This window comes from Pipistrellus hanaki (assembly GCF_964339955.1).
Source record: "Pipistrellus hanaki genome assembly, chromosome: 16".
In the NCBI taxonomy this organism is placed as follows: domain Eukaryota; kingdom Metazoa; phylum Chordata; class Mammalia; order Chiroptera; family Vespertilionidae; genus Pipistrellus; species Pipistrellus hanaki.
In genome coordinates this window covers 14,189,499-14,205,533 of record NC_140518.1, presented here as the reverse complement: position 1 = coordinate 14,205,533, position 16,035 = coordinate 14,189,499, and the positions used below count along the sequence as shown (strand labels likewise).

General features: G+C 61.2%; 2 protein-coding genes across 3 annotated transcripts; one reads left to right on the top strand and one right to left on the bottom strand.

Annotated features, from left to right (window-relative positions):
- Positions 1-1,284: 1,284 nt before the first annotated feature.
- Positions 1,285-6,178, top strand: TUBG2 (tubulin gamma 2). Its single transcript, XM_084862267.1, has 11 exons — positions 1,285-1,595; positions 1,893-2,005; positions 2,182-2,349; positions 2,670-2,738; positions 3,070-3,149; positions 3,770-3,896; positions 4,506-4,592; positions 4,712-4,861; positions 5,256-5,408; positions 5,490-5,651; positions 5,772-6,178. The coding sequence occupies exons 1-11, from the start codon at positions 1,547-1,549 to the stop codon at positions 5,967-5,969; spliced, it is 1,356 nt and encodes a 451-aa protein (XP_084718393.1). The 5' UTR covers positions 1,285-1,546; the 3' UTR covers positions 5,970-6,178.
- An 804-nt stretch (positions 6,179-6,982) lies between these two features.
- PLEKHH3 (pleckstrin homology, MyTH4 and FERM domain containing H3) lies at positions 6,983-15,874 on the bottom strand. 2 transcript variants are annotated; one of them, XM_084861824.1, is made up of 13 exons: positions 15,242-15,874; positions 13,269-13,324; positions 12,825-12,904; positions 12,532-12,726; positions 12,300-12,457; positions 12,083-12,203; positions 10,744-11,050; positions 9,950-10,157; positions 9,571-9,707; positions 9,129-9,261; positions 8,479-8,940; positions 7,992-8,183; positions 6,983-7,371 (listed from the first exon to the last, which is right to left on the bottom strand). In XM_084861824.1, exons 1-13 carry the CDS (start codon positions 15,401-15,403, stop codon positions 7,198-7,200), a joined length of 2,385 nt encoding a protein of 794 aa, XP_084717950.1. In that variant the 5' UTR covers positions 15,404-15,874; the 3' UTR covers positions 6,983-7,197. The 2 variants fall into 2 exon arrangements, with proteins under 2 accessions (XP_084717950.1, XP_084717951.1); XM_084861825.1 differs by having other exon boundaries at positions 9,580-9,707.
- Positions 15,875-16,035: the final 161 nt, after the last annotated feature.

The window sequence follows — 16,035 nt, the reverse complement described above, 5'->3', positions numbered from 1 at the left end:
CCAGGATGTGGAGAAACTGGAACCCTTGTGCATTGCTGATGGGAATGTAAAATGGTGCAGCGCTGTGGGAAATGGTATAGCAATTGCTCAAAAAATTAAACATGACCCAGGACCAGTTTGGCTCAATGGATAGAGCGTAAGCTTGGGGACTGAAAGGTCCTGGGTTCGATTCCGGTCAAGGGCATGTACCTTGGTTGCAGGCATATCCCCAGTAGGGGGTGTGCAAGAGGCAGCTGATAGATGACTCTCATCGATGTTTCTAACTCTCTATCTCTCTCCCTTCCTCTCTGTACAAAAATCAATAAAATATATTTTTAAAAATTAAACATGAAATTACCATATAATTCAGTAATTTTACTTCTGGGTACAGACCCAGAAGAATTGAAAACAGAGACTCAGATATTCGTACACCCATGTCCATAGCAACAGATGAATGGATGAACACAAAATGTGCCATATACACACAATGGAATATTATACAGCCTTAAAAAGGAATGAAATTTTGACACATGCTACAACATGGAGTAACCCTAAAGACATTATCGTAGGTGAAATAAGCCAGGCACAAAAGGACAAACACTGTATGATCCCTCTTGTATGAGATACCTAGAGTAGTCAGAAAATCATAGAGGCAGAAAGTAGAATGGTGATTTTGGGTTGGGTTATTTAATGAGTACAGCGTTTCAGTTTGAAGTCTGGAGTCGAATGGTAGTAATAGTTACAGAATCATGTGAATGTACTTTATGCCATAAATTATACACTTAAAATTATTGCCGAAACCGGTTTGGCTCAATGGATAGAGCGTCGGCTTGGGGACTGAGAGGTCCCGGGTTCGATTCCGGTCAAGGGCATGTTGCACCTTGGTTGCGGGCACATCCCCGGTAGGGGGTGTGCAAGAGGCAGCTGATCGATGACTCTCTCTCATCGATGTTTCTAGCTCTCTATCTCTCTCCCTTCCTTTCTGTACAAAATCAATAAAAATATATTTAAAAAAAAATTATTAAGACGATACATTTCTTGTTACCGGTAGGCATATTTAATTTAAAAATAAAAATAAAAGAACATTGCCTCGAATCTAGCCCCTCCAACTAGCGGAGCCGCTGACCTATCTAGGCAGCGCAGCTGACCCCACACACCTGGGCCTCCGCTCCCCGCGCAAACCTTCGCCCATCCCTCCCCCATCCCCCCCATCCCCCCCCCCCATCCTCCCCCTGCCCTGCACCAGAGGCGCATCCCTGCAGCCCTGGCTAGCCTCACTGCGCAGGCGCAGAGCTGAGGCTGGGTGGGCAGGCGGAGGCGTGGCCTCACCATGAGCCTGTGCCGCATTCCAGCTGCGGGTGCTGCGGGGTTAATGATGCCCAGGTTGGGCATCCCGGCCCGCCGGCCACGTGGAGACCTGCACTGCACACGCGCAAACCGAGCTCCCGCGTCAAAAGGCGGAGGGAGCGCGCGCTCCCCGCGTCCTGCGCGCCCGGCTGCCCGGCTTCCGTCCCCCCGCGCCGCGGCTCCCTGCGGGCCGGGCTGGCGCGGCCGCGGCTGAAGAGCGATGCCCCGGGAGATCATCACCCTGCAGCTGGGCCAGTGCGGCAACCAGAGTGAGCGAGCGCGCGCCGGGCCCCTCCGCTCCCGGTTCTGCCTCTTTGGGTACCACTCCAGTGCTTGGCATTCTGCTGTTGTCCTTTTCCTCCTCTCGTGACCCCCCCGCCACCCGCCTGCCCTACTGCGCATGATGAACTGGCACCGGACCCAGAGCTAAGCATCCAGCCCTGGGCGGTGAAGGCTCCCAGACAGGGGTTTGGGATGTAGCCTCTGGGTGTGACAGCCTCTGTGCCCAGCCCTGGGCTTCTGAGGCCTGTGACTCTAGCGGACCCAGCATCTCCCCCATTCCCCAGTTGGGTTCGAGTTCTGGAAACAGCTGTGCGCAGAGCATGGGATCAGCCCCGAGGGCATCGTGGAGGAATTCGCCACCGAGGGCACTGACCGCAAGGACGTCTTTTTCTACCAGGTGCTCCGGCGAGGTGGCCAGGGGGCTTGAAGGCAAGGGTCTTGGGAAATCCCGCCGGGTAGAGGGGCCAGGGCGGCTGGCTTGCGGAGGGAGGGCAGGGTGGAGCCAGAGATGGGAGGACGGAGGACTGGGCCAGCCTTTGCTGAGTGGGCCCCCTCCTGGACTCCCTTTGACAGGCCGACGATGAGCACTACATCCCCAGGGCTGTGCTGCTGGACCTGGAGCCCCGGGTGATCCACTCCATCCTCAACTCCCCCTACGCCAAGCTCTACAACCCAGAGAACATCTACCTGTCAGAGCACGGAGGAGGAGCCGGCAACAACTGGGCCAGTGGATTCTCCCAGGTATTCTGGCGGCCATCCCAGGAACCCTTAGTGTTCCCTCCCTGAGGCAAGGCCGGCTCAAGCAGCCTGGGGATCTAATTAGACAAAATTAACATAAAAAGGAGACAAAGGGATGCCCTCACCAGAGGGATAGCCTGGGAGAGGTTTATGCAAATTATTTGCAAAGTAGCTTTTCTGAGTCGAGGGCCACCGCTGAGGCTGTGCTGGAGGGTGGCAGCAGTGGTCCCTCCCTAGATAGCATTTTTGGTGCTGAAAAGAGATGCTCTCCAGAATCCTCATCCCAAACAACCCCCCCTCTCCCCACCTGTGTCTCTATGCAGGGTGAGAAAATCCATGAAGATATTTTTGACATCATAGATCGAGAAGCAGATGGAAGTGACAGCCTAGAGGTGAGGTTTTGCCCCACCGAAGAACAAAAACAAAAAAGGCCGGAAAGTGCTGGGGAAATGGCAGGCGGCAGCCTGAACAGGTGGTGGGACGGGGGCAATGAGAGTCAACACTCATTTACCGAGCATCTGATGTGAGCTATGGAGGTAAACAAAGTCCTTGTCCTCAAGGAAATGCTAATCAGGATGCACCAGCTTCTGGGGTCTGAGTCATCTTTCCCAGGGAGCCTCCGCCGGAATGGACACGGAGGAAGGCTGGAGACAGGAGGGTCTGGGCCTGGGCGATGAGACCAGCCTGAAGTCTCCTCCCTGCCTTTCTGTCCTTCACACGCAGGGCTTTGTGCTGTGTCACTCCATCGCCGGGGGGACGGGCTCTGGCCTGGGCTCCTACCTCCTGGAGCGGCTGAATGACAGGTAAAGCCTGGGTTTGGGAAGAGGGCATTAGCTCTGGTTCCCTGGGCAACACCTTTCTTTTTTAATCCCTTTTTCCCTCTTGGACTGGAAAACGTGCAGCTAGTCTTTGAGTCCCACGTAGGAACAGAGCCTGGGAGGGGTGTTTACCTGCGGAGAGGAGGGCAACTACAGAGTTTGATGCTTTTGGCTTATCCTCCCCCTCCCCCTTTCTTTCTTTTCTTAATCCTCATTGGAGGATATGCTTATTGATTTTACTTCTATATGTTTTTATTGATTTCAGAGAGAGGAAGAGGCAGAAACATCCATGATGAGAATCATGGATGGGCTGCCTCCTGTAGGCTCCCTGCGGGAGATAGAGCCCAAAACCCGGGCGTGTGCCCTGACAGCGAATTGAACTGTGACCTTCTGGTTCATGAGTTGACGCTTAATCACTGAGCCATACTGGCTGGGCGAGGCTTATCCTTTGTGGCTCCTGGGCTCTTGAGACTCAGTTCTGCCCTCACGCCCTTTTGCAGAAGAATTGGGAGGCACTGGAAAGGAATGGCCCTTGTTGTCCCCAGAAAAGACAGAGATAGGCAGGGATGGTGCTACCTTCCCCTTATCTTCTCCCTCACTCCCAGGTACCCCAAGAAGCTGGTGCAGACCTACTCCGTGTTTCCCAACCAGGACGAGATGAGCGACGTGGTGGTCCAGCCCTACAACTCGCTGCTCACCCTCAAGAGGCTGACCCAGAACGCCGACTGCGTGGTGAGCACAAGAGGAGGGAGCGGGCGTGGGGTTCGCCTCCCAAACCGGGAGACCCACACACCTGCCCTTCCGGAGCCCCAGCTGAGAGAACAGACGGCCAGCAAATCCGTACCTCGAAGCCCAAATTATGAAATAAGGACCAGATCCCAAGTTGCTTACAACCCCCTCACCCTTATCCCCCTTATTTAATGCCTACTCATGCTTTACGTTTTCAGCACAAAGGTCACTTTGTTAGCCTAAACCTTCCTGACCACTCAGTCAAGGTCAAATGCCTTTGTGCATATTTCAGGCGGTAACTATACTCTTCTGTTGTTTTATATTTAATGTCAGTCTCCCTCCACTAGACTGTAGACTGGGTGAGGGGGAAGACCATGCCTCAGTATCTCCAGAGCCAGGCCCAGTGCATGGCACATGGGGGGAATCAGATATTGGGTGACTGTACTGGGTGCTAGAAAAGTGTCTCAGGATGCCCCAGACATGGTACATTTCTTTTAAAGGAACACACTGACTTCCTGGTTTTGGACTTTAGAGAGGGGATAAGCTAATCACTTATTTCTCTGCCCCTTTTCTCCTCAAAAAGGTGCCGTGACCCTCTTCTGTCCCCCCCAGGTGGTGCTGGACAACACCGCCCTGAACCGGATCGCCACGGACCGCCTGCACATCCAGAACCCATCCTTCTCCCAGATCAACCAGCTGGTGAGCCGCTGCTCCTGGATTCCTTTGGACTGGAACCCCTTCCTCCTGGAACCCTTGTCTGGGGAAGGGAGGACCCCCCAACCAGGCCCAGACCCCTGACCTGGCATCCCTGTCCCCAGGTGTCCACCATCATGTCAGCCAGCACCACCACCCTGCGCTACCCGGGCTACATGAACAACGACCTCATCGGCCTCATCGCCTCCCTCATTCCCACACCACGGCTCCACTTCCTCATGACGGGTTACACCCCCCTCACCACAGACCAGTCGGTAAGAACAGCCCTCAGTGTCTCAGGCCCAACTGGCCCGGGGCCCAGAAACCTCTAACCCACCTTCCTCCTTCCCAGCTGCCCAGGAGGCGCTGTGCGCAGGGGCTGGCACAGACTAGACTTCCTTGCTGACTTGCTCTCCTCCCTCCCTTGCCTTTGGCTCCCTGCAGGGTCTGGCTGTATGGGGTCTCCTTATGCTCCTGCACAGGGGCATGAGTTTGCTGAGCTGAGGATGGCTAAGATTCCTGATCCCACAGCAGAGGCTCAGCAGAGGCCTGAACCTAAAGACAGTCCCCAAAGAGGCCACACTGCCTCTGGTGGGGGACATGTGTTGCCTCTTCTCTGTCCGTGCATCTGTGGACTGGCCTGGTCCCCGTGGCCCACTGTCCCCGCAGGTGGCCAGCGTGAGGAAGACCACGGTCCTGGACGTGATGAGGCGGCTGCTGCAGCCCAAGAACGTGATGGTGTCCACCGGCCGGGACCGGCAGACCAACCACTGCTACATCGCCATCCTCAACATCATCCAGGGCGAGGTGGATCCCACTCAGGTAGGTGAGGCCCCTTCGTTCCACCCTGGGACCTGCGGGGGTAGAGGAGAGGCGACCACCACCACCCTGTGCCCACCCCAGGTGCACAAGAGCCTGCAGAGGATCCGGGAGCGGAAGCTGGCCAACTTCATCCCCTGGGGCCCAGCCAGCATCCAGGTGGCCCTGTCCAGGAAGTCTCCCTACCTGCCCTCCGCCCACCGGGTCAGCGGGCTCATGATGGCCAACCACACCAGCATCTCCTCGGTGAGGCTAGTCTCCTGGTCTTTGGCCGCTGTTCCACTAGCCCCTTTGTCATTCTCCCCCCATCCATTCCGACCTCCCCACCCTGCCCTGGCTCCCATCACGGAGATCTCCCTCTTCCAGCTGTTTGAAAGCTCCTGCCAGCAGTACGACAAGCTGCGGAAGCGGGAGGCCTTCCTGGAGCAGTTCCGGAAGGAGGACATCTTCAAGGAGAACTTCGATGAGCTGGACAGATCCAGGGAGGTCGTGCAGGAGCTCATCGATGAGTACCACGCAGCCACGCGGCCCGACTACATCTCCTGGGGCACCCAGGAGCAGTGACTTCCTCCCCCGCCCCCTGGAGAGTAAGCACCGTTCCCATCATGGCGGTCCCTCGGTCCCACCTCCCCTTCACCCACCTTCCCTTCACCAGCAACCCTCTGAAGGTTCCTCTTCAGCCCAGAAGCTAGCCCTGCTCCCTCTCCCGTGCCCTAACTCTTGATATGCTTGTTTACATCTAATAAAATAATAAAGCTCGGTTGTGAATATAATCAGGTTTCGGCCTATGACTATAGGGATGAGGAAGGGCCCTCCGTGTTCCCTCCCAATGCCCAGTTACGGGGGTTAGGGAGACCTTTACCTGCTCTGCCTTCTTACCGTTAGCCCAGGTCTTAGCATGTCTGCTACCGTTAACATCCTTTGCCTAGAACAGCCTCTTTCTAGGCTGTTGCCCCAGCTTCCTTTCCTCAGGGATGAGGCCGTAAGGACTCTGGAAGGAGGGCCAGCATTCTGAGCAGGACAGGAAATCTGGGACTCTAGTTTCCCAGTGCCCCAGGGTATCAGATCCTCAGGACATCAACCCCACTCAATCTGATCTGATAAAGCAGCCACAGACCTCAGGAGTAGGGTTGAGCCCATCCTGACAAGCTCTTTATCTGCCACAGAAGATCCTGGGTCTAATCCTGCCCCAGGGTTCTCTCCATTCCAGGCCCAAAGCAACAGGCACACCAAAGATGGGTCTCACCAGGCCTTTCACTCGCTGGGCAGTGCTAGTCCTGATGACTCACCGCCCTCTGGCCTCCGGGACACCAGGAGGCCACCTCTGTGCACTCATTGGCGAGGAGAGAGTAATTGCCAGCTTCCATAACTGCCCTCTTATCCGCCCCACGTAGTGCCCAGTGGCAGCATACTGGCCAGGAAGGGGTTAAATCCAGGCAGTCACAGAGGGTGGAGCCCTGTGGTATCCAGACTTCCCTCAGTGCTGGTAAAAGCCCAGAGTATGGGCGTCCCCAGGGGTGGAGCTCTGAGCCATGGGGCTCCAACTTGTCCCACTGACAAACTCCCACAGGAAGGGCTTGTGTAAATAAGGATTTTTTTTTTTTTTTTTTTTTTTTGCTTCTCTTCTACAAATAAATTAAGAAACAAACTAGAAAATTGCACCCATTGCAGCCCTTGGGTGTGGGGCAGGCCCTGTCCCTGCAGGGCGAAAAGGGTCCATGGTTCCCTCAGATCTCAGAGCAGTCCAGATCCAGGCTGGAGATGGAAGGGAGGTCGTGACCTCTTGGCAGGCTCATTTCTGCAGCTGCCCCAAACAGCCAGAGTGTCCCTGGGGCTCGTCCAGGCCGGGGTGCTGGCTGGGAGAGATGTCTGGCAGGTCTTGGCATGAAGGAGGAGGACTGCTGCAGGGCCTCTCAGGGGAGGGGTTAGCCAAGTAGGCATTCACCAGCTGCATGATCTCTTCCACCTAAGAAAGGGCAGAGGGCAGAATACAACCCCAGTGGCCACTGGGTTCTCCTGTCTCCTCCTCCACCACCCAGGCTCCTAACCACAGCCTTCCATGAGCTGCCCCTACAAGCTTTCCTTCCTCCCCATCACTCTCTCCCTCACCGTCCGCCAGTCGCACTTCCTCCTTTGTGCTCCTCTAACCAGCTAAGTTCAGGCTCATCTCAGGGCCTTTGCACTTGCTCGTCCTTCTAACTGGAATGCTGTTCCCATAGAACTTCCTATGGCTAGTTTGTTTATTTATTTAAAATATATGTTACTGTTTTACAGAGAGGAAGGAAGAGGGATAGAGAGCTAGAAACATCGACGAGAGAGAAACATTGACCAGCTGCCTCCTGGCACAACAGCCAATGCACATGCCCTTGACCGGAATCGAACCTGGGACCTTTCAGTCCTCAGACCGATTCTCTACCACTGAGCCAAACTGGTCTCTGCTCCTATGGCTAGTTTAGATGCCACCTTCTTTGAGTATCCTTTCCTGGCCATCCTACACAATGCCACGGCCCTCTCCAGTCACAGGGCCCTTCCCTCTGTAGCATTCATCACTCTATTCAATAGTCCGCACCTCTCCTTCCCGCTCACCTGGGGGCTCTGCAGGAGGAGCTGGCTCTCCCCCACCCTCAGCGCCAGGGTGTGGGGGCCCGTTAGCTGGCAGGCGGCCACGTGACCGTAGCTGACACTGTGGATAGGCTCCGTCTCGCCGGGTCGGGAGAGGGACATGGCCTTGGCTCCCAGGCCCAGGCATAGCTTCTGGGGAGCACCCCCACCAGGCTCCTGGGGACAGACGGGCAGAGTCAGGGTGCAGAGAGAGGACCCTCTCTTTTGGTGGGAAGAGATGGCTGAGAGCAGGAGGATCCCCAGCCCCCCTATGAACCTCAGTGAATGTGTGGACCAGGGGCTAACCCTCCCAAGGTGTGGGGCCCAGGGGCCAGTGACTCCTGGGGTCTGGGATGGACAGCTGTGCTGGGGGTAGGGAGTGAAAGGACCCCCCCAGTGGGGGCGTCTGGCTCTGGGGCAAAGGTGTGGGGGCTTGGGCCACCAGAGTCCCCTTCTCCCTTCTCCCCCTCACCGTGCTCAGCTCCAGAACTTCATACCGAGCAGCGCCGAACCCTGGACACTGCGCCGCCAGGGCCAGGTAGGCCGCCATGGCCTCAGCTCGGCCCATGCCCCGGAGCCGCTTCCAGCCGCCCAGCACGGCCGCCATGCCGCCGCCGCCGCCTCCCTCTCGGACCGCGCTGCCCGCCGGGCGGCCGGCCCCGATGCGCCGGGCCCGCTCCGCTCGCCTCTTGGCCAGGCCCGAGCTCCAGATCGCCCCGGCCAGCAGGGCGGCGGAGGGGGGCGGCCTGGGGATGGGGCGGGGAGCGTCCTCCCGCGGCGGGGTCGGGGTGGGGGGCGGCAGCAGGCGGTCCAGGCGCGGCGGGGGCGCCCTCGGGGAGAAGTCGCGGTGCAGGCTCTGCAGGCGCAGCGCCGCCAGGGCGCGCAGCGTGTCGTCGGGCGGGGGCGGCTGGCCGCGCAGCAGCAGCGCGTGAGCCTGCGGGAGGCACCGGCATCAGGCGGGGCCACCGTGCCAACACCCTGGGGCGAGGAATCTGAGGTCTGGGTTCGAGGACAGCCTCCCCCAGGGTTGCCACAACGCCTGACGTGTGATGGCCCAACAAGGGAGGTCAGGCTGGAGGGGAGGAGGGAATGGGGGGTGGGTGTCCATGCTAACATCCTCACCTGCTCAAAGAGGAAAGGCAGCTCGTGGCCGTCCGGGGCCAGCCCCTCAGGGCGCAGAGGTCCGTGGAGACGCAGACACAGTTTCCAGCCGGCGTCGGGCGGGTCCTCCGGCGCGGCTTCCTCCGCTGCCAAACTGCGATGGAGACCCCGGCGCTGAGCGAGGCCGCGGGCCCCACCCCCCAAGGGTTGGTTGGTTGGGCGGGACGGGGCCAAGCTTGGGGGGGGGGCGGGGGGCTTTGGGAGCGGGACTAGAGCGGAGAGGACCTCGGAGCTGAGATCTGAAACTCCACTGCAAGGCGCTGGCGGACAGGGGTCCGTCTTAGAACCAGCAAACTCTCTACTGGGCAGGACAGGCGGCAAGCGCTCATGGTTCGCTTGGGGACCGACCTAGGTTTGCAGGAAGACGGGCTAACGGAGAGGGGGGCCGGGGCTGGACATTTACTTCTCAAACCTGGTGAGCACGTCGGCCATGAGAGTCCCCCCGGCCAGGGCTCGCTCCTGGGCCCCTCGCTGCTCGTACAGCGCGAAAGCGTTGCGACTTCGGGCCAAGCCCAGCCGCCCCACCAGCTCCCGAGCAACCTGGAGGGGAGAGTCAGACCGCTCGGGGGTCTTGTCAGCCCTGCTGTGGGGGGGGGGGGGCTGATCCCAGTGTGGGGGGGTGGTCTTTCGAGTCTCAGTCCTGCCACACACACACCCCTGATCCAGATGATGACTCTCAGACCCGGGGCAAACCTGGGGCCCGCGCACCCACCGGGAGGGCTGCGCGCAGAAAGCTGGGAGGAAGGGCTGGAGTTTCGGGGGGCCTCTCTCTCCGGCCTTACCTCCGCCGCCGTGGTGTGGGAGTCTATGGCCACCGGGCAGGCCCCCGCCCCCGGGCAGTGCACGGTGCACAGCAGCTCCTGCCGCCGGCTCAGCGCGGAGATCTCCGCCAGGGACGGCACCAGCTCGCGGCCGCGCGTCCGGCCCAGCGCCTGGCGGATGAAGCGCGCGTACTCCGCCAGCTCCGAGTCCGGGAGCGCCTGCTCCGTCCTGGGTTGGTGAGGACCCTCAGGTCGGTGCTCAGAGGACCTTCCTTCTCCCCTCCCTCTCACATTCTTACTTTACAGTTTATTTCATCTCGTTGGTGCCCTCCCCTCGAACTCTAAACTCCAAGAAGGCAGCGACAGGCTGCTCGGCATCTACCCCTGGCGCTTGGTAAGGAGCTGAAGGGTTTTCTAAGGCTCCTAGCGGCTCTCTAACTGCCCCTCCCACTTCCCCAAGGTCTCCTAGGTCCCTCTTCCGCCTGAAATCCAGCCGTTTTCCGCTTTCCAACCGAAAAGCCCCGGCGCTGGACTGCACCAGCCCCGAGGAAAAGCTCCCTTTCCTGGCCCAAAGGGGCGCCTTTTTTTTTTTTTTTTTTTTTTTTTTTTTGCAATCCCTCCGCCTGCAAGGGCAATGCGATCTTGTGATTCCCAGAAAGGCACTGCACCTATTCTCAGCGGCCCTCACGTTGGACAAATCCCTCCCCTCCTTCGGGTTTAAGTTCTTCATCTGCCCAACCCTTTCCAAAGGCCTGCCATCCTCTCCCAGCTCCATAGCGCCCGGCCTTGGCCCTGCCCCGGCCCAGCCCTCTCACCTCTCCAGGTGTCCCAGGAGGTGCCCCCGCACGGCGCCCCCAGGCCGGAAGGTACAGCTCATGCAGGTGAGGAGCTGCCAGTAGCGCAGGGCCGCGGGGTCTCGGGTGGCCGGGAGCCCCGGGGGCCCCGCGGGGCCCGAGGTCTGCTTAGCCAGCTGCAGGAAGAGCTCGTCGCGCAGCGCGGGCAGGTCCCGGCAGGTCTGGAGCACACCCTGCATCAGGGGCCCGGGCCGCCGCGCCCCCTCCAGCGCCTGCAGCGCCAGGAACAGCCGCACCGCCTCCTCGCGCAGGGGCGCGTAGCCCGGACCTGCAGGAGGGCGGGGGTCCGGTTTGGAGAGGGGGCGCAGAGCTGAGCCCTGGGAGGAAAGCATGGGCCAGGGGAGGTCGGAGGGAGTGTGAGGGAACGGAGGGTGGCAGGGAAGGGAGAGTGCGAACGACAGGAAGAGTGAAGGGAAAGCAGTGGTCCCCGCAGAGCCAAACTCTCCCCGCCTCCCCCCAGGGCTCTTCCCGTCTGCTAAAGCTGCACTCCAGTTAACGAGGTAGAGGCACAGACTGAGGGACATGGGCTCTGGAGTTGGGCACAGGGAGCCATCACCATGGGCCAGAAAACAGGCTGCACTGGGAGTCAGAAAGCCAGGGTTTTTCTCCCAACTCCCCTCACTCCTCCAGCTCAGTGGTCGGCAAGCTCATCAGTCCACAGAGCCAAATATCAACAGGACAACGATTGAAATTTCTTTGGAGAGCCACATTTTTTTAAACTTAAACTTCCTCTAACGCTCCTTCTTCAACATAGACTCGCCCAGGCCGTGGTATTTTGTGGAAGAACCACACTCAAGGGGCCAAAGAGCCACTTGTGGCTCGTGAGCCGCAGCTTGACGACCTGGCCAGTCACTAATCCCCTTCGGGGAGAAACAGCCGGATGAAGTGAGCACATTCTCCCACTTGTAAAGGCATTATGGCATGGTCTTAAGGGCATGATAGAAGAATAGAAAGCAGGGTAGAAACTCATTTAAGAACACCAGTCATTATAAAAAAAGGTCAGGGGACTCTTTCCCGCTCCCTACGTGGGAGTCGGTGCTTGTTTCTCAATAAATTCTCACCTTTGCTATTAAAAAAAGATTTAAAAATTTCAAAGGGGGCCTTTTTCGTATGTGATGGCTTCCCACCCTGCCATCCTGGCTCTCAGTCTGCTCAGCTTCTGGTTTCAGCTTTCTTCTTTAAAAAGTGTGTGTGGAGAGGGGGTGGTGGTGGTGCTGGATAGGTCCCCTGAGGACTCCTGGGTCTCAGGTGAGGCATTCAGATCCCCCAGCCAAGGGCCTGGGCCACGGGCACCACTCACCTGGGGCGCTGGCTCCATAGGGCAGGGGCAGAAGTGGGGCGTACAGGGCCCCGCTGGTGTGCCTCAGAATAGGGTTCCGCCGGTAAATGAGGGCCACGGCCTCTGGATCCCCGCCACTCTCCTGGAGGCCAAGGAAAGGGGCGCAGTGATGGAGAAGGGGGCTCCCCAGGAACCCGGAAAGCCCCCCCCTTTCCCCACGGAGCCCCCTCTCTCCCACCTGGATGTCCCTGAGCAGCAGCTGGGTGGGGGTCTCCAGCGGCGCCTTGGAGGCGATCACTTCCCGCAGCGCCGCCCCCCAGCGCTCAGCCTCGGCCTGACGCGGGGAGCAGAGCCGGACGCTGTGCTTCCGGCCAGACACGGTCACTAGCCACAGACCTGCGGGCAGGAGAGCCGTCAGGGCGGCCGGGGCTACCACTCAGGGAGGGAGGGGAACCCCCACGAGGTCTCACCGGTCTCCTTGGGCCTGCGCTCCGGGCCGGTCACTGAGCACAGGCTGGTGAGCACCAGGCTCCCGAGGCGCCGCGCCCCCTGCCCGCTGCCGCTGAACTGGTCCAGGGAGTCCCGGGTGAGCACGAACCAGGCCCGGCGCGGGGGCAGCCAGGGCCGCGCCCCTCGTCCTCCGCGGGGCTCCCGGTACAACCAGCCTGCGGGGAGGGCACCAGCAGGCGAAGACGTTATCCCCAGGAGCCTGGGTGCCGGACCGAGGGGCATCCAGGACGCATGGGGGGGGGGGGGCCCTCACCTTTCACCACCACATCCGCGTCGTCCTCCAGCGGCCCCTTCTCCGGGATAAGGCTCCGCGTCTCCTCCCAGCTCTTTAGCCTGGGGGGAGGGAGGGAGGGAGGGAAAGGGTTGGGAGAGGCTGCCGGTCCTGCACCCCGCCTCCAGGGGGACTCCTCAATAGGGGTTCCCCCGACAGAAAGGGGTGCCTGCTCCCGAGCCTGGCACCCCTCCCCCCGGCTGTGGGAACTGCTGGGCCGGTCTGACTTCTCACCAAAAATAGCCCGGATCCCCCCTTCCTCCCGGCGCCCCCAGTCGGACCGCCCCCTCGGGACCCCAGCCAAACCACAGCGTCCGGCTACGGACTCTCCCTTATTGCACAATCACAGAGGGAAGGCGGCGAGGATGGGGTCCTGGGGGGACCGGGTGGGGTCTCCCGACCATGGGATGCGGAGGAGGCGCTCACCTGTCCGAGATCGGCCCGCTCCTCACAGGCTGAGTCAGCGTCACGTCCAAAGGGCCCTGGGGAAACAGGCTCAAGGTCAGAGCCCTCCGCTTGGGATGCGCAAGGCTTCTGCCCCGGGACGGTGCTGCTCAGGGGACTGAAGAATCCAGGCGTGGGGTCCTGACTGGGATGGAGCTGGCTAAGGCCGCTGGGCTCGCCCCTCCCGCCAGCTTCTACAGCACAGCTGGAGCTTTTAAAAAGCTTCCTCTGGGTCGGTTACACTTCAAAGATGCCATCAGGGGCTTGGGAGGGGAGAAAGAGCACTAGACGGGGAGTCAGGAGACCTGGGTTCGAATACCAAGCCCAGCACTCACTGCCCAGGGATGGGAGAGAGGGACATCGAAGTCCCCTTCAATCCTCGGGCCTTAGCTTCCCGACCTTTGAAAGGGAGAGGAGGATGAGGTCTCTTTTTGCTCCTGCAGGTTCCCAGTCACCCTCCCCTCCTTTTCCCTGGTTGGCTGGGGGGGTGGGGGCAGGAAGTGGGCACAGAGGCGAGTGAAGGAGAATGAAGGGGAGAGGGTCCCTTCAGCTTCGGGCTTAGGGCTTTCCCCAGGAGCTTCTCAAGTCCTTCCACAGACACCACGGAGACTCCGTGTAACCAGAGACCCTGTCCCTTTGCTGGGCCCAGGAAGGGCTGGCCAGGCTGAGGAACGGGACACCCTCTCAGGGGGAGATGCCATAGGAGGTTTTGGGACTCGAGGCCCTCCCCCCCCCCCCCCCAATGCCTTAGAACTTCCACTGTAGACCCGGGTCTGAGGCCACAAACCCATCCAGGAGCCAGGCCATGGCGAGAAGACTGCTAAGAGGCCAAGAGGGGAAGGTGGGGGAGGGGGGCCAGGGACACCTGTCCCCAAGCTCCCGGGAGGGGGTGGAGGTGGAGCGTGAGGGAAGCTGTGGCCTGATTCACAGGGCCGACCCTGCCCAGCCTAGACGCTTGGGGACGCCTGGGTCCTGCGTGTTCCTGAGGCACAAAGACCCACCCACTTTCTGGGGGGTCCGAAAGGGGCTCGTGGCCACCCCACCCCGGAGGGCAGGTGCTGGCCACTCTCAGACCAATCCCCCTAATCGCAGTCCCGTTTCCCTCCCCCCCCTCTATATTTATCCGACCTCCGCCTCCACCAGGTGCTGGCGCCGGCCCTGGCGGGAGGCTCAGCCAGCCCCACTCGGGCACGCAGCCACCGGGCCTGCTGGGGACCCCTGGGGGGGGGGCGCCTGACCCAGGCCATAGCCCTGGGAAGCTGGTTGCCAGTCTGCGGGGGAATCATAGAGGGGAGGACAGGGGGAGGCGATCTTCCACACCAGTGGTGCCTCAGTTTCCCCACGAGGAGGAGGTTGGACACAACCTGGGAGCCGGGTGCTCCGCAGGCCCATTCCCTTCGGATTCCCAAGGAGGCTCACCAGGGCGGGTCTCGAGTTCTGTCCTGGGGTTAACGACGATGGGTCCTCGGAGGGTGGTAGCCCCCAGCTCCCTCTCCGTGGGGTCCCCGCCACGGACCCTAACCCGAAGGGGCGGCCTCCCCTTGCCCGGGTCCCTGAGGCGGGAGCTCCCAGGGAGCATCCAGGCCCGGCGCTCGGGAGCTCGGAGCGGAGAGGACCCAGGCGTCCGGGCCGCCCAGCCGGCCCCTCCACATTCCTGGGCGCTGGCGGAGGCGGAAGGAGATGGGCTGGGACCGGGCCCGGCGGGGCAGGGAGAGGCAGGGCCAGGTCGGGCCACGCGTGACGCCTCCCGCCTCGGGGCCCCAGCAGGTGGACAGCACCCAGCGCGAGGCCCACGGGCACCTCCAGGCAGGGCTGCTCCCGGGACTCCGACCCCGAGGCAAACGCCTCTCCCACGTCCGCAGCAGCCGGTCTGGAGTCTGAGTGGGACCCGGCGTGACGGCCGGGGGTAGGGAGAGAGAGGGGTTGAGACGAGGTTTCAAGCCCCCAGGACTTACCCTCCCGCCGCCCGCTGGGCTCGGGGTCCGCAGTTCAAAGGTCTCCTCGTCCTCGTCCTCGTCTCCGTCCCCGCTGAGCTCGCCGTCCCCGTAGTCCCGGTGCAGGAGAGTGAAGCCTCGACGGCAGCAGAGGAGCCACCACAGTCCCCCGGGGAGAGGCATCCGGGCGAGCGGCCGGGGAAGGGGGGAGCCGGCAGCCGGCGGCCGAGCTGCAGGGGGTCCTAAGCCTGGCGGTGCTCCGACCCGAACCGGGGGAGAGAGGAGGCGGGTGGAGGGGAAGGGAGAAGGGGACGGGGCGGAGGCAGTGTCTGGCGCTCCGGGACCAGGGCTTGTTAGCTAGAGCCCGCGGGGGGCTCCGTGTCTGGGCCCCCGAAGGGGGAGGGGGGGAAAGCGTCCAGAACCCAGGGGGAAAGATGGAGCAATGTCCGGAGCTGGGAAGTAGTGTCCGTGGCGGTGTCCAGCCCTGCGGGGGGCAGTGTCCGGTGCAGAGTCCACGGTGGGCAGCTGTCCAAGCGCCAGAGGAGGGTCGTGTCCGGTAGAGCGTCCGGTGGCCGGGGCCCGGGCCGCGCGCCCCGCGCTCCCTGCAGCCCGGGGACTGGCGCGCTGGGGGCGCGAGCACAGCGCCGGGACCCGCCTCCCCAGTCCCCTCCCCTCCGCCCCCCTTCTCTCCCTCCTCCCTCCCGTACGGGGCAGGGTCCAGCGCTCGTCACCGCCGCCGCTGCCCAATCCCGGAGCCTGGCGCCGGGCGCGGCCGCCAATCCGGCTCCCGGAGCGGCGCGGGCTGCATCACGTGC

Bases quoted from the DNA above. Each gene is read 5' to 3' on its own strand.
- PLEKHH3 (XM_084861824.1), bottom strand. From the start codon at position 15,403: ATGCCTCTCCCCGGGGGACTGTGGTGGCTCCTCTGCTGCCGTCGAGGC. The intron at 12,905-13,268 runs GTGAGCGCCTCC...CCCTCCCCCCAG, and splicing joins AGCGGGCCGATCTCGGACAG to GCTAAAGAGCTGGGAGGAGA. The intron at 12,458-12,531 runs GTGAGACCTCGT...TCCTGCCCGCAG, and splicing joins GCGCAGGCCCAAGGAGACCG to GTCTGTGGCTAGTGACCGTG.
- TUBG2 (XM_084862267.1), top strand. From the start codon at position 1,547: ATGCCCCGGGAGATCATCACCCTGCAGCTGGGCCAGTGCGGCAACCAG. The intron at 5,409-5,489 runs GTAGGTGAGGCC...TGCCCACCCCAG, and splicing joins GCGAGGTGGATCCCACTCAG to GTGCACAAGAGCCTGCAGAG. The intron at 5,652-5,771 runs GTGAGGCTAGTC...TCCCTCTTCCAG, and splicing joins ACCACACCAGCATCTCCTCG to CTGTTTGAAAGCTCCTGCCA.